The 15900-nt window shown below is 36.8% G+C and overlaps 1 protein-coding gene across 1 annotated transcript in view; it reads left to right on the top strand.

The window, feature by feature from the left end:
- Nucleotides 1-15900, top strand: part of LOC134795527 (uncharacterized) — a 92981-nt gene that overhangs the window by 13118 nt on the left and 63963 nt on the right. Inside the window, exons 2-3 of the mRNA XM_063767415.1 lie at nt 4881-5093; nt 12963-13130. Coding sequence (XP_063623485.1) covers nt 4881-5093; nt 12963-13130 — 381 coding nt within the window. The remainder of the gene's footprint in view (nt 1-4880; nt 5094-12962; nt 13131-15900) is intronic.

The raw sequence follows: 15900 nt of genomic DNA, 5'->3' as shown, positions 1-15900 counted from the left end.
GACCCTGTGTGAACGGGCTGTTACTCTCGCATTGGTGTGGTTAAAAATTATGCGTTTCACTCAGTGGCAAAGTTTGTGGTACCTTGAAACACTCGCAGCGCTCACTACTTTTCGACCACTCACTACACTCGTGGTTTAATTTTGGAATCTATCGCTTAGTCGGGTACCTATCAACTAGCACGAAGGGGTAAACAACAACTTTGCCCCCTTGAAAGCCAAGCCTTTTAAATTTAAAAAAATAATCTGTAATAATATTGTCATGTAGATAACTTCTTAATGCTATCTTTCTCAGCTATTTTAGTTTGCATTTTTCAGTTCAAATATAAACACCTATTTTAATATTTTGTATCAAATATATTTTCTATCTCCGCCACAATCCTGAAGGCCTTTACCTAATCCCTTAATTCTATGTAGTTGTAGGTACCTACCTTCCAGATGTCAGGGTCCTTTTTGTTTTGACCTCTTCCCCATTATCACTCTTTCAGCAAGGCAATTAACAGCTAACTAATTTGTAACAAGGCAACCCTTCATGATGCAGTCGAGACTTCGTTTTTTCACAATCAGATCTAGATCAGTTATGGATCTAATTATTAAAATCTGAATACGCTTGTAAGTCGATGCTCGATAGGTAGTGATTTGTCTTTTCGTGCATTAAAATGAGATGATGTTGTTTTGCGTCTCTACTACATCTACCTACTTAATTTAGTTTTCGATTCGAGCAGTTTGATAATATTCATTTTCCTGTCCGAGCGTGTGTGTTTAAATCTTATTAGCCTAAGTAAATTAGAAAAATCTGCGGAAATAATTCGTGTAGTTTTGAAAATTGGTACAGGTATAACTTGTGGTGTTCAGATAACATAGGTACTAAAAGTCCTCGAGGGTAGGGGGGGTGCTAAGGGTGGGGGGAATGGGGGTTGAAGGTACTAATTACGAAAAAACTACGTTTTCTTAACCCGTCTATTTTTTATCTCTTATTTAACTTTAACAGCCTGTAGCTCCTAAAGTATTGATCGCAGAGTAAAAATAAGTTTTTGGCAAAAAAATCATTTTTGGCACAAGCTTTTATGGCTGACTGTACTTTTCTTACGACAGACAACTAATACTCATCGAGACAATTCTAAAAACCCCTAACACAATTAGGTTGCGTTGTTTCATCACAGAGTTCCAATGGCCACCTCCTGTCTCCATCATCAGATCAGTTCGACAGTACCATATTATTGTATTGTCATCAGAACTAAATACAGCTGCCAATTTTCATGACGATCCTTGGAAGATGGTTAAATTAGTTACCTTAGATTCCATTACATAATAGTTACATACAGGTCGACCTAATAAAAGCTTGTTCATAAACATAACTTTTTAAAACATTTATTTACATACAATATATATACAGTGGTACTACTAAACGAAATTAATAACTAGCTTAAATCTAAAATAGGCCCTTGAGGCATTGTACCAAGGATGCTGGCGGCATTTCCTCGCTGTATCGCAATGCTGATACGTTGTAACATAACTAAATTTGTAGGAAATTTTATTTATTTATTTAAACTTTTGTCCGAAGTAATTATAATGCTATACGCGTACAGATATTAGAGATTTGAGCAAGGTACCTTCAACTCCCCCCTACACCCTCAGTATTATGTTTATCAGCCCTAGTAGCACGGTCGCATTTTTATCATTTGTCACCATGCCTGTCACGTTCTAACAAGTATGTAAGTGCGGAAGTGACGGGCATAGTGATAGTCGATAAAAATGGAACCATGCTGAGCCCGCTGGACACCACAAGGTATATCTGTACCAATTTTCAAAACTACACCAATTATTTCCGCAGATTGCCCAAATTCGGCTAAATTTGACGTGGCTATATAAAGTCCAGTTAAACATGCATAAAATGCACAGTGGTGGATTCAATTCACCTCAATAAATATTTCTCTTTCGTCATTCAATTCAATGAACAATTATTTTGCGATTTCTCTTTGCTAAAAATAAATTCCAGTTATGTAAAAAACAAATAGCTGATTGTCATGAAAATAATTACCGTGTAAGAGTGACGGTGATACTCGTAATGTTTTAATTTGTTTACAGATGAGAATATTTAACGAGCTTCCATAATAATACATAATATCAATGTACCTATTTTGTTTAACCATACGGAAATTCATTAGAAGTTACTGGTTTTCTACATCGTAAGGAAATAATGCACGTAAGCTTAACGTTTTATATAAGTTAAACAGTTTCGTAACCGTTGAACAACTGCGAACGTATGGTTGAACGCATGACCTAACATGAATTCTTTAATTTACAAAACAACACATTTATGATAATATATTATACAAAATCTTTTTGTTTTGAACGACTGATTCAAGTAAATGACTAAAATGACTGTTTCACACTAGCGGCGAGGCACTTTAGCAGAGCAAATTATGAAGATCGAAATCGACGGCGTTTGCACTCACGAAAGATGTTGATGGATTTCTCGAATGCAATCATGGAAGTACTTTCACTGGCCCCTCTGCCCCCCCGGGGCCGGCGCGACTTCGTCCCTGCAGTACCTACGCAAGTTATGTAACACTGCAATTCTGTGGAAACCGATTCGGAGTTGTTAGTAAACCGTCACTTCATTAACTTTGCCCCGCTAAAACAACTTCATGGCGTTCGAAGTGCGAATTGGTTCTTTTGTGATGAGCTCCGTGGGTATTCAAGAAAAGTGAAATACTTAGCGTGTTTTTCAACGTAATTTAATGAGAATGGCTTACATAGAACTATTATGTAAGCTCTTAGAACTTTTATGTTTTGATTAAAGCGACTACGGGTCGGGTCCTACGACCTAATACAAACCCACATCAATATTCGTTTTGTTCCTAGAAAGTAGGTACTTTTTACTTTATTACTAGGTATTTGTCTACCACATAAATAATGCAATTATGTATAATTATTTGAGATAACTCAGTACAACCTAGACGAAGGTACTAGATATTTTTAAATAATTAGGAGCCTTAGATACCTACATACCTGTGTAAATACACTATAAGATTATGTTTGAACCATCATTTTATTGATGTAGGTAGGTATGTACAGGCCAATGATGATGATGATGATGTGATACGCCTACCTCATATTTTTGCTTTTAAGCTTTGTTGTACTTACGTTATCGATAATAGTTACCGAACTAATTAATCGAAATAATCGTGGTACAACGGAACTACCTAATTAGTCATCTTTAAATCATACAAGAATTATAGATAATTATTTCACTTTATTTTCGAATCGTAGCCAAGCCAAAGCTGGTTGAACTGAGTGTTAGCGACCGGAAAGTGTTGCTACAGCCAAAACTAATCGATTTTAAACAATGTTTTTTTTATTAAATTGTTATTTAATGATTTTTCATCTACATTAGGCTTTCGGCTTATCGGCTTTGATTAAAATTGCACATTCGTAGAGTCGTAGTTAACATAATTATTATGTGTATGTATTTCATAACTTAACCGAGGGTTTAAATTGAATCGTGTCACAACGGACGTTGTAAGGAAAATAGCATGAAATGATGTATCAGTGACGGTGAGTATGTGCGGGTGGGACACGCAATGGGTTTGTGTGTATTGCAGTGAAAACTAAATACGTACTTACCTAATGTTGTAAAGCAGCGGTCGGCAACCTTTTAGCAGCCAAGGGCCAAATAGTAGTTACCGAAGTTGACGCGGGCCGCACTTTGTTAATATTTATGACTTTATCGGACATTGCCGTTTGTCAATATTACATACAAAATAGCCAGGGAGGCTCGCGGGCCGCAAGTGAGAGGTTCGCGGGCCGCTTGTTGCCGACCGCTGTTGTAAAGGACCCTTATAACATACATACTCGTATGGTTCCAATCCAAGTAAAGGATGACTCACGCTAGACCAGGCCGGTGCCGGGCCGGAGCTTCCGAAAATATTTATTATAAATAAGTATATTAACTTGACGTTGACGAACACTTTTCGCACTACATTCAGAAACTTAAGTTGAAGCACGAAATATGAACTTTATACTCATTTTAGTTTTTATATATATTATAAGTAATAGTTTAATTTTTAAGTAGGTTTATTTTAATTTTAGTTTAGTTTTTAGATCTTTAATTCATAGTTAGTTTTAATGTTTTTTTTTTTATAATATAGTAATTAATTTCTTATATGACTATAAAGGATGACTCACGCTACACCGGGCCGGGCCCGGGCCGAGGCGTCCGACATATCATTTTCTATGAATGATCGGTGATCACGTGATGCTTTCCATAGAAAACGAAGCGCCGGAAGCTCCGGCCCGGCCTCGGCCCGGTCTAACGTGACGTGAGTCATCCTTTATACTCGTGTCTCAGCTTTCTATAACTAGCTAACACAGAGCTAAACCGCGAACAGACACAAACAGAAATGGCGAAACTATAAGTGTTCCTAGTTGACTATGGAACCCTTAAAAGATGTGTTAATAAAACAACCTTTCTAAATAGCAGTAATTAATTACGTTTATCGTCTTCGTGCCACTCATATTTCGTGCATACATTGATAGACATAACTGTTCGTCTTTTTATGTCGGCAATAAACGATATCATGCTAGCCCCGCCCAATTCAAGATAATATTATTTTGTATATGATACGTACAATATTTAGGGTGACACAGAAATATGGTCACTAATTTCCCATTCCTGTAAAAAATGGAACACTATTAGGGGAACTGGGAACTACACTATTTCAATTACCTAGATCCTAGTCCTAGTTTATCCAGGGGTCGTGAGTTCAAGTCCCACCCAAGACAGTAATTTTTCCACAAAATTAATTTCTTGATTATCCCTCAGATAGGTAGTTTTGTTAAAGAAATGGAATAGCGTTTAACATTTGTGTGTGTTACAGGCATACCGACAGCGGCAGTCGTCGGCGGTGCAGATCGCGAGGATCGCGGCGCTGACGGTGGTGGCTGCCTCCTTCATCCTGGGCTCGTTCATCCTGGCCTCGAGCTGGATCTCCGCCCGCGCCTCTTGCCACCAGCTGGAGCAGCTAGACGCCATGCTCGACAAGGAACTTGCCCTCGAAGGCAGAGCATACGGAAATGACGCTCTTGTGGCGGTGAGTACTTATTTTAGGCTAAGGGTGGTATCACCTGCATGCCATAAGTCGTGTCTGATGATAAAGATTCCCGTACGGACGCTACGAACTCCAAAATAGGTGTATGTATGTGGGATGATCCTCTTTGACAAATCCCGTGCTATAAGCGTAAACCTCGAGAAAGCCAGAGCATTCAAGGATAACAACTTCTCTAAAACCCACTTTTCCATTTAGGTACTGGATTTTTGTTATAATTCTTAAGATTGTGGCAAGTATTGCTACAAGTATACACAAATATTTTCAATGGGCTTTGAAAATCTACTTACCCTGAAGTTACATCGTTATTTGCTGCACAATGTAAAAGAAATACATTTGCAATGCAAAATAAGTAAAATTTTAAATAACTTCAGTTGATGCAAGACATTTACGTCGAAGGACTAATAATTCCGGCTTCTAGTCACATGATTGTATAAAAAAATACTAGGTATATACCGTGACTAATTCGTGCATCTCGTCTTTATTGTGTTTGTACACAAAAGTGGGATGTGCCGGCAAACACAGACAAGCAATCTCGTTTAGCTTAGTCGTCAGCCTTGAAAGTCGCCGCTTACGAGCTTTTTAGGACGCCTCATATCGCATTATCCACAGACCACTCACGGCATTGCAGAGATTCGTTCTGTGTCAACGAGTCTTATTATTGTACGAGGGATTATTTCTTTTTTATGCCGGTAATGTTATGTTTGCCGGAGTCATTATGTAATAGTTGCGACTTGCGAGTCTGTCACAGTCGTATATGCCAGAAGGTATACATTAAACTAGCGTTGTGATTGCTACACGGAGATGTTCACTCGCAGCACCATTCGACGAAGCAGCGACTAGTTCACCTTGAATATGTTCTCGAGTAGTTATTACGCAAAGATGCGATGCGAAACATAGTTTTTTGATTTAACTCCATTGATGGTGCAAAACGATAAAAGGTTAATTATTTAAATTAGCGCTACATACACGACCATTAAGGATAATAGAGTGGCATTATTTACATTTGCAAAATCTAATACAGACTAGGCAGAGTTCTATCTGTTCTATATGCAGTAGGTTTTTGCCTTAAATGCGCCGGGTCTGCATAATGTATGTGAATTGTCCAACATTGTCGTTTTCCTGGCGAGCGATTCGAAGTCACTATTAGATTGCACTCAAACAAGGCGAATGACTGCGCGTGAGAATAGAGGCAGACAAAAGATGTTAAGTTTCGAAACTTAAAATTTGGGCATCACACTACTTTCATTTCCAGTTATGGTATCCAAAATAGTCATAGCTCAATAGTAAACATATGCAACCACTTATTTCCGCTTAGTTAACTTGCAAACACGGCACTATCTTTAAGACAAACATTATGTATGTAGACATATATTAAATGTGCATCAGAGTAAAAGGTATCAATACCTGTTTCTAAGATTGCATCATCAGTGCCGGGTGCAGTGAAGTGAAGTTAGTCAAAGGTCATGTCAACCACTAATGAGCTTTTATGGGATTAATGGATACGGGTTATTATTATGTCTGACTTCATGCCGGCGACATTGCAGCGAAAGTTGCGCCGACTGGCCATTGAACCCAGGTCGCCAATCGCGGATGCATCTTCGTCTCCGGCACACAATTTCTTGTGCATTTCGAATATAGCACTTGCGTGTAAAACTCCGCGTGAAAGTGTAATTATTTAACTATATTTATCACATACGTTTATTTGAAAGGAGACGAACGAGGGAGCGCATAATACAATACCTGCCTACTATAAGATGTCAAGAGGATTGTTAACATTTTACCTATTGTAAGTAAGTATTTGTATAGCAAATTGAATTCAAACTGAAGAACATGTCATAACATATCTTCTCAGTGATTGTTATCATTATATTTCTCTGAAAAGCGGATAATATAATGATTGTCTACAACACCTACAAGGGACAGTTATTCACCTAACTAGAACTGTGCTCATTCACGCCTTTTGTAAAACTAGTTATGGCCCGCATTTACTAGCATAAAGTGTCTCTGTCGTTACAGTTATCCGTGCATAGATTAATATTGTTTTCGTATTTTAAAAGAGTGGCCATACTTTCTTTTCCTCATGTATTGTTTCGCAAGTCGGCTAGTACGATGTAAGCGCTCACACTTATTGTCATGCTAAGATTGCTAAGTGGCTGGCTAAAGCGATTGTCATGCCACTGCTTTTCGTTAAATTTTGGCGCCTGAAGTCAATGTCACGTTAAGGAAAAGCGGTTTTAAATCAATTTTGAGGAATTCTGCCTATAAAGGTATCAAGTCTGTTTCAGGATCAGATAAACCAAACTGTTTGCAAACATTTTGTAGCAATTTTTAAGTATTCAAAGATTTTATTACGTAGTAGGTACTTACAAAAATATATTGTAAGTACTTAAAACCAGTAACTAAAACCACTAAGAACGGTACAGTTTTAAATGTGGCAAACCCATAACATTAATACATTGTATATAAACATTAGACAACCGTGAAGTCCTTGATTGACCCATCGTGAATTTCAAATGCGTAGTATTTGCTATGAAATGAACACTGGATGGCTGTAAATTTCAGCATAATTGGGAATTTCAATGAAAAGTTAAGCTCCATTTAGACGGATCAAGCACTTGCATGCGATTCATTCATCCGATCCGTCTAAATGAGGCTTTAGAGGGCTTAAAAAAAGTGATAGCAGTTATTAACTATAGCAAATAAATAATTAATTCTTCTTGAGATGATTGGGAGGCGCCTATATATGTAAAGTGTAATATAAAACCGAATCAAAAATAAGGCCTAAATTGGTTTAACCGTGAACAGCTGCTGATGCTGTAAGATTCGATGCGTATCGAGTATAGGTATATGCATATAAAATCAAATCAAATACTCTTTACGCCATATCTCATCCCGACAACATAAAACATAGGTACAAAGCATCAACATTACAAGTAAGCAAAGGTTTACAATAGGAGGTATCACCATCACCAATACCTGTGAAGACCGATCTCTTTCAGACTGTACTTATTCAATCTTAATGGCAAAATATTTAGGCATCAAGGCATTCTCCACGAATCAAATATTAGGCTGAATTGGTTGGGTGCAAATTCGAAAAAGGTAAACAATACGTAGATTTTTCACGGTCGATCGATTGTTCAGTTGAATGTACACAAGCAATGAAGGTTGTCATGTTTAGAATATAGGTATAAAAACATCGCATTTGACAATTCCACCTTCGAAAACAAAGTACGAATTGGAGTGTCATGATATTATTAGCGTTCGTAGGTAGGATTGCGAGCGGAAGCAGTCGATTTTCCGCGCCCGCGCAACTACAATGATCTTCAGTCACATCCGTCCACGTCCCATCGCGATGCAGTCATCTGACTAATTAATGACTTGCTCCGAGCACTAATCGTTGGTCAAATGATGGAGTAGCCCGCAATGATACGATCACGGAACACCACGTAAACTTGTGCGTTGTAGGTAATTAAAAATAGAAGAATCATGCTCTGTGACCGTGTGCAAATGGCGTTTCTTGTTGGTGTTTTTAACTGTGTCGCCAATTAAGACGACAGTAAAGAGTCACCGAGAAATAAATAAAAATGGTACATTGAGATAAACATTTCTTTTTAATAATTAACAAGTAGGTAGAACATGGCTTAGTATAAGTATACCTAGGTACCTACCTATTTTTGAACACCCATTTGTATCTTCTGTATTGAAGCTTGGTACCTAAGGCTTGTTAGGTACAAATGATTGTAAGTAATCATTTCAAAAAGGTCGCTATAACCTATTTAACTATTTGGTTGTATGACTTTAGTTATCCTTTATATTTTTCCTTTGGTCCACACTTCTCCATTTCTACGAACTTTGGCAATACCGTAAAATGGGGTGAGTACGGTCAAAACTGAAATTCAAACCTCGATAACATTTTATTTTTACATATGAAAACTGAATGGTGGTTTGTATTTTAGTTTTTATTTTATTTTGGGTAGTTCCATTTCATAACTTTGACGATAAAGAGGAAAACCCACCTCACCCCGTAGTGCCTCGTATTTGGGGTGAGAGGGGTTTTCATACAAAGGTGATTTTGGAACATTGTTGGATCGATTTTTTTTTATTATGCGTATTACTATAGCTCCATTTTAAATTGGAATACATTATTTTTGTAGCAGTAGCCTTAAAATCCCTTCTCACCCCCCTCTCAAACCTTCTCTCCCCATTCATAACCCACCTCTCCCCACGAAACCTACTCACCCCGTTTTACGGTAACCTACCTTTGAAATTCTTCTTGATTGCCGTCAACTTTTAACTGTGGCTGTGGTTGGAGTGGTTAAATCTCTTCAATTTATTAGGTAGTCTAACAGATTTCATTGACTTTCGGTTCTAGTTCGTGAAATGGGTTGGTAGTTGGTTGGTAGGTACAGTTTGCTATTTAAATAAAATTAAGGAACACAGACGAACGACGTTGAAAGTATGCCACGATATCGACGAATGTAGTTTTTACATTACGGACAAGGGTCAGAGCCAAAAACATAATTTTGAGGTGGCAAACAAGAGTCTAGTGTGTGGCACACGAATCGCAGGATTCATGCACTGATATTAAACATGTTTTATAAACAACAAAACCAAAAGGTGGACCAAAATGTTGACGGATTGGTGGCCGCTTTCGGATGAAAGAAGCGCCTGGCGTCCGTTGGCTCGTTGGGTGGATGATATTCGCAAAATCGCAGGGCACTTTTGGATGAGACTAGCCCAGGACCGGGATAAGTGACGTACACGAAGAGAGGCCTATGCTCAGCAGTGGGCGACTGAAGGCTGGAATGATGATAAAAAAAAATATTTATTGGGTTCGCACAAACAAACGTAATTATAACTGGGCTGGTGCTTCTTTTTAAGCGTACATGACACTTGTGTCAAGAGACACCGCTCTCCCTAGGTGTAGGTGGTAGCAGAATTTATATAAAAACAATAACTGTGGCTTAAAACTAAAACTAATATTTCTTAAAAATAAAAAAAAATAGAAAGAAAATAAAGTATATAAAACTAATATTAACAATAATTTGTTCTTAATAGGTAAGGTTTTTTTTTTCTATATTATTTGAAGGTACAAATTGGAGGACTACAATTTTAATAAAGTTTAAAAAAACAAGAGCATAAGTGTGAGTGTGTGTGTGTGTGTGTGTGTGTGTGTGTGTGCGTGTGTGTGTGTGTGTGTGTGAGTGTGTGTGCGTATGTTTATGTAAATTTTATATATGCGTGCTTGTACATAGGTTCTAGATGCGTAAAAATAAAATTATTCTGAAGACCAATGTACTAACTAGTAGCTGCAGGAAAAATCCTTTTGTTTTTAAGATATTTGGTATAAGTACACTTAATATTAGACGACTCCAACTAATATGTTTTCAACATCATTGATAAACAACATCAGTTTTATTCCAGGAAGTTGATTTATTGACCCAAAAAAAAAACATAATAATAACAGCATTACCTTCAGCAGTACCTTCAGATTTTATTCCTGTATATGTATAATCGCCTGAATCGCTTCGGGAAAAGGATGGTACGGCCGTGCGTCTTTGTTTTGCTCGACTTGGCGGGGGCACTGCCGTGCCCCCAGATACAATGGTTGATTCCATTTGAGATTATTCAGAGTATTTTAATAGTATACATTTTTTGAAGCTGACTGTTCATATATAAGATTTTGGTAGGTGGTCAGAGGTAAGCACTGTTGGTTTACCTACGTCTAGAAAACATAGATGGTATCTGTAAAGTTTCTCTCCAACGGTGCAATTTCCTCGTTATCACGCAACTCAAGGCAGACGACAGCAGCTAAACGCCTTAAATGTTTCGCAAATCCAGTAAAAGTGTTGTGGGCGTAGTGCACAATGCGACAATAGTGCTAGCAACGTAATCGCTGTTTTCTATCGGTTCGGTTGCGGTGTCGCGCTCGGCTGCGTCCCCGTCAACGTTCGTCACTTCATTTTCACACTGTTTAGCTCATTCTACGAACAGAAAGTTACTTAAGTATTTTTTTAATGTTTTATGATAGACCTTGACAGCAAATTGCGTCGGCGTCGGAGAGACTTTGACGCCTTTGTAAGGACTGGTGCGAAACTGCTGAAGGTCAAGATAGCAGGTGGATTAAGGAATGAGACGGCCAGAAAGAAGCATGCATAGTCGATGTTCGTAAATCCTCAGTGGGATCCTTTGTCCCCCGAGTTCCCACAACGACAATATGATTTTTCACATTGTTTTTCGATCACAATAATAAAGTTTATAATTGATGAAACCGGCGAGGCCGCGCGACCTTGCACTTTTCCTATGGATGTTTTTTTAAATGCTTTGCATGATTGCGTTGTTGGCTCCAGTGATTACCAGTGAGAACGAGCCATGCAGGCAGATAAATATTTATTTGTGCGCATTGAGCCACTTCTATGTACCTAACTACAACTGCATAAAATATGTGTTGGTAGGTATATAACTATTTAAGTACCTACTTGCGGGTTATCATGCAAAAGTAACGGCCATCTTACGACGACCATTTTGATGTTTATTGCGCTAAAAGTGAACGGGCTTGCGGCCAATGCTTTTGCTTTGTAATGTTGGCAAAGGTTCATTAGGTATTTGAGAAAAACTTGGTTGTGGTTTCGTAAATCAATCGTGGGATTCGTGGGTTAGGTATTAGTCGCGTTCAGTTTGCATAAAAAGTGTTTATATGATTGTATTTGTATGACAAGGTGTCTGTTTTATTTAAAGTAATTAAGGTACCTTTTTATTTCAAATACAATTTTTATGGTTTCACCCTGTCTGTCTGTCTGTCCGTCCGTCTTAGCTCGTGAATCGTTAGTACTGGTACTAGAAAAATGAAAGTTGGCAGGGGTATTTATTTCAATCACACGTGAGTTAAACCGTTTTATTATTTTAAATTTAATGACTCACGACAGTTTAAATTCGATTACCTTATCAGAAACCTGATAAACGTGAAATCTGACATTGCATCGTCTGAAAATAGTAGGTTATCGAATAAATCAATGTAGTAACGAGTTGTTAGGTGGTGCTCTAATTAAGCTCCCACTCAGATGAGCAGATTCCGTAATATTCCCTCCGTAATCGCGCCAAAACCTGTTAAAAACTGGCAGTAAGATACTCGCGTGAGTTGTTTCGACATTTGGATTTGGACTCTGTTGGTACGAACAAGATGAAATATCAACCTCAAGGTCTTAATTGTCTTATCATGGTATTCATGGTACGAGTACTACGAGTAGGTACGCATTTTATTTCTTAAAGATCTTTTGGATGAAATGCGGTCTCTTTTTGACTAGGTATCAAAGAATTTAGATTTATATGTACTTATGCTGATATGTCCTTGAAGAAAAGAACTACCTAAGTACATACTTAAACGAAAGGAATGTAATAAACGAAAACACGAGGCGAGAATGACGAGATAAACATTTTGTCTGTGACTCCAGGAATGTATGTTACCGGCGCTGGAAATTTTTATGTTGTCAATGAAATAACAGAAGTTTACATTGAAAACGTTTTATTGTTATAGTAACAGAAGGTATTATTTACAGCTTAACTAAATTTGTTTGTTAACCTATGAAAAATATTAGTCTTTCAGTCTTCATCTCCTTGCTGGAATCAGCCATACATCCTCCTGATTATTTATCTACTTACCGATATATACAAAAATATACATCACTATTTTGTGATAGAATACAGTTTTTTAATGAAAATCTTCATGCAGCGTTAATTTTTGCAACTAGCGCAACGTGCGTCATTGTGTAAATATTCAAAGATTATGGTTAGTATTAATTAAGTATTTATATTTGGTTATAACTTAAATATGTATAAATTTGTTTGTTCTAGGACGAGCCGCTGCCAATCGCCAATGCGCACGCGTTGCATGGTGTTCCGCCCCCGGCCGCGTCCACGGCCGAGGCGCCCGCGCGCGCGCCCGCCGCGTCCGCCGCCAGCCACACCAAGGAGGATGCGCTCAACCAAGCCGAGTCTAAAGTAGACGAGGACAAGTTGCAGGTACTTAGCTTTCAATGATATTGTTTATGACAGTTACGATACCCGTCGATCGCCAAGCGCAGGCGCTGCACGGCATCCTGCCGCCGACCTCGACCGCCACCGAGTCAACCCTGGTTTTCCGTCGTCCGCCAATTGAAAAGAGGATCCAATATGCAACTATCTCCTTCTCTGCTGATAATAATCATCATTAAGGCAATAAGATCTATGTAAGTAATTGAATTACGAATATGACTTGGACAAAGTATTTTAATTACGGACGTCTGATGTTACACAGAAAAAAAATAGTTCTCCAGCCAAGTAAATACTCTTGAGTCAAGATATTTTGTGTTTCCTAAATAAGGAAACAATAAAATTCTTGCGTCAAGATATAAAATGTTTCAACGTTTATTATTTAAGCCAAAAATATCAATTCTCTATCCGAGCTACAAAAAGTTTTTTTTTAAAAAAGCTCAATATTCTCACCAAGAGCGTTTGCGTTTTGTTTTATGTATTGTAGTTTTTGAATTGAACCTAAGTGTCTTAGTGCAATACTTAAAGAACTTGTGCCAAGAAACTTTGTTTCTTGGGGCTAAAGATACTCATAATTGAATTGAGAATTATATTTCTCCATAAAAACAAGAAAAAGCATTGGTTCAAGAATACGTTACTCAATGTAAAATATTATATTATTTATATCCAGAGCTGAAATTTCTTAGCACAAAATTTAGTATAACTTGTAAAAAGAATTAATTTTCTGAAACCAACATGATTCTCGTGATTAGTTGAAGATGTAATGTTTGTTGTTCGAAACTTGTTCGAAACTAAACTAAACTAATAGAAAAGCCCTCTTATTGACTATACAATAATGTAATAAATTCAATAGAGGTACAATTGTTGTAAAAGCTTAACAATATTTAGTACCGGCCAGACGTCATGTTTCTCGGAAAAATCTTAACACCGCGAACTAGGATTTTCAACACACGGACATCTAGCAGGCAATTTGACAACTAAAATTAACTTCTTGCAAATAAACCAAACTCTCAAAGCAAAATTTTGGTGCTTCTTCTTTGAAATAGCTTTGGTTTGAAAATATCAAACCAAAAATTTATCGCTCTTGTCAAAGAAAAAAAATTGTGCTTCTTCTTTGAAATTAGCTTTGGTTCTTGACCGTAGGTTGAAAACATCAAACCAAGAATTTATCGCTCTTGTCTAAAAACTTAAAAGTCTCAAAGCAAAATTTTGGTGCTTCTTCTTTGAAATAGCTTTGGCTCTTGACTGTAGGTTGAAAACATCAAACCAAGAATTAATCGCTCTTGCCTAAAAACTTAAAAGTCTCAAAGGAAAATTTTGGTGCTTCTTCTTTGGAATTGGGTAATATTTTTGGTTTGATGAAGAGTTACTTAAGCTAAAACCGTTTTTTAAGAGCGTGCAATATCTCGTGCCAAGACTTTTTTTTATTGCGGCGAATAATTAATATCTTAAATCAAATCACTAAAATTAGCTTTAAAAATGTGTAAACATAAAACTAAACAATTTTTATTCTCCTTTAAAAAATGATTATGGTTTTAATTCAAGACATATTTATTGGACTAAGCAATTTATTATTTTCTTTAAGCAACCGTGCGCAAGAGAGTTTTTCGTTTTGAATTAAGATATCTTTTTTATCTGTGTACCTTCTACGGTTTTGAATTTAACCTTTATGCTTTAATTGTAAATTGATTAATAAGAGTAGCTCATAAGTTGAATTAGAGACGTTGAAGACGTTCAGATAGCTTAAAAATTCTTAAGGACACGTTGTCTAATTAAGAAAATCCCATAGGTACAAGTTTCACTTTTGGTTTGGGGGGTTATGGGTTATGGCGTTATTCATAATTCATAAACGTACCACAACCCTCAATTAGCTACTGATCGCTCGTCTTAATCTGTCATATTGGCTTAGGTACGTATTTGTAAGAAAGGGATAAAACAGATATTAAGAAATTCAGGCCTGTACTTAATGTTTTATTATGAAGGGGGTTACACATCAGTCGACTCTAGAAAAACTAGTGATAGCGTTACCAAAGGGATATTGTAGTTAGATTACTAATAATATAATTTTAATAAATTCCTAAAATAAAAATAAAAATCATTATTAAACTAGAACTAGAGTTTGTAGTTACACCAATATTTTTTTTACAAATTATATACATAAAATGACAAATCATTAATTACCTACGTAATTAAATCAAAATATTTAAATGTTTGTAGTTCCCAACAATTTTCAGAATTCTCCTGTTTGCAGAATAATTTTGAAGATTCGATAACATTGATTATTATGTTTTTCTTGTCTTGTTATATTAATACCAACACATATCGATCGCTTCGCAAGTCTGGTACTTGTATGAGTGCCTATACATTTGATTGAAAGATTAATTAGAAGTATCACGGATAACTGCGGCAATTGGAAATCGTGAACATACGAAACTAAACTTTGAAATTCAGCTATCAGTAACTTATCTCATTAACACCGTTTTAGGCAATCAAACTAAGTTATTAAATTGAACTGATAGATCCGAACGGCAACATACTTAGATTACTTAGCAAGTATGAATTTTGTATAAGTAAGTATACCTACCTAAATTATACATGTACAGCGTATAAGTAAAAAACCCGGCCAAGAGGTCGGGCCATGTTGGGTTCCGTATCCGTAATTGTCCGTCCATATATCCTTAAAGAAAATATTTACTAAGTAGGAAGTACTATATCCAAAACTATTTTTAAGACCCCCGTTATTTTTAAAGATCTAATATTT

Source organism: Cydia splendana, chromosome 12 (assembly GCF_910591565.1).
Source record: "Cydia splendana chromosome 12, ilCydSple1.2, whole genome shotgun sequence".
In the NCBI taxonomy this organism is placed as follows: domain Eukaryota; kingdom Metazoa; phylum Arthropoda; class Insecta; order Lepidoptera; family Tortricidae; genus Cydia; species Cydia splendana.
The sequence above is the reverse complement of the archived record's forward strand: the minus strand, read 5'-3'. Positions and strand labels throughout refer to the sequence as shown.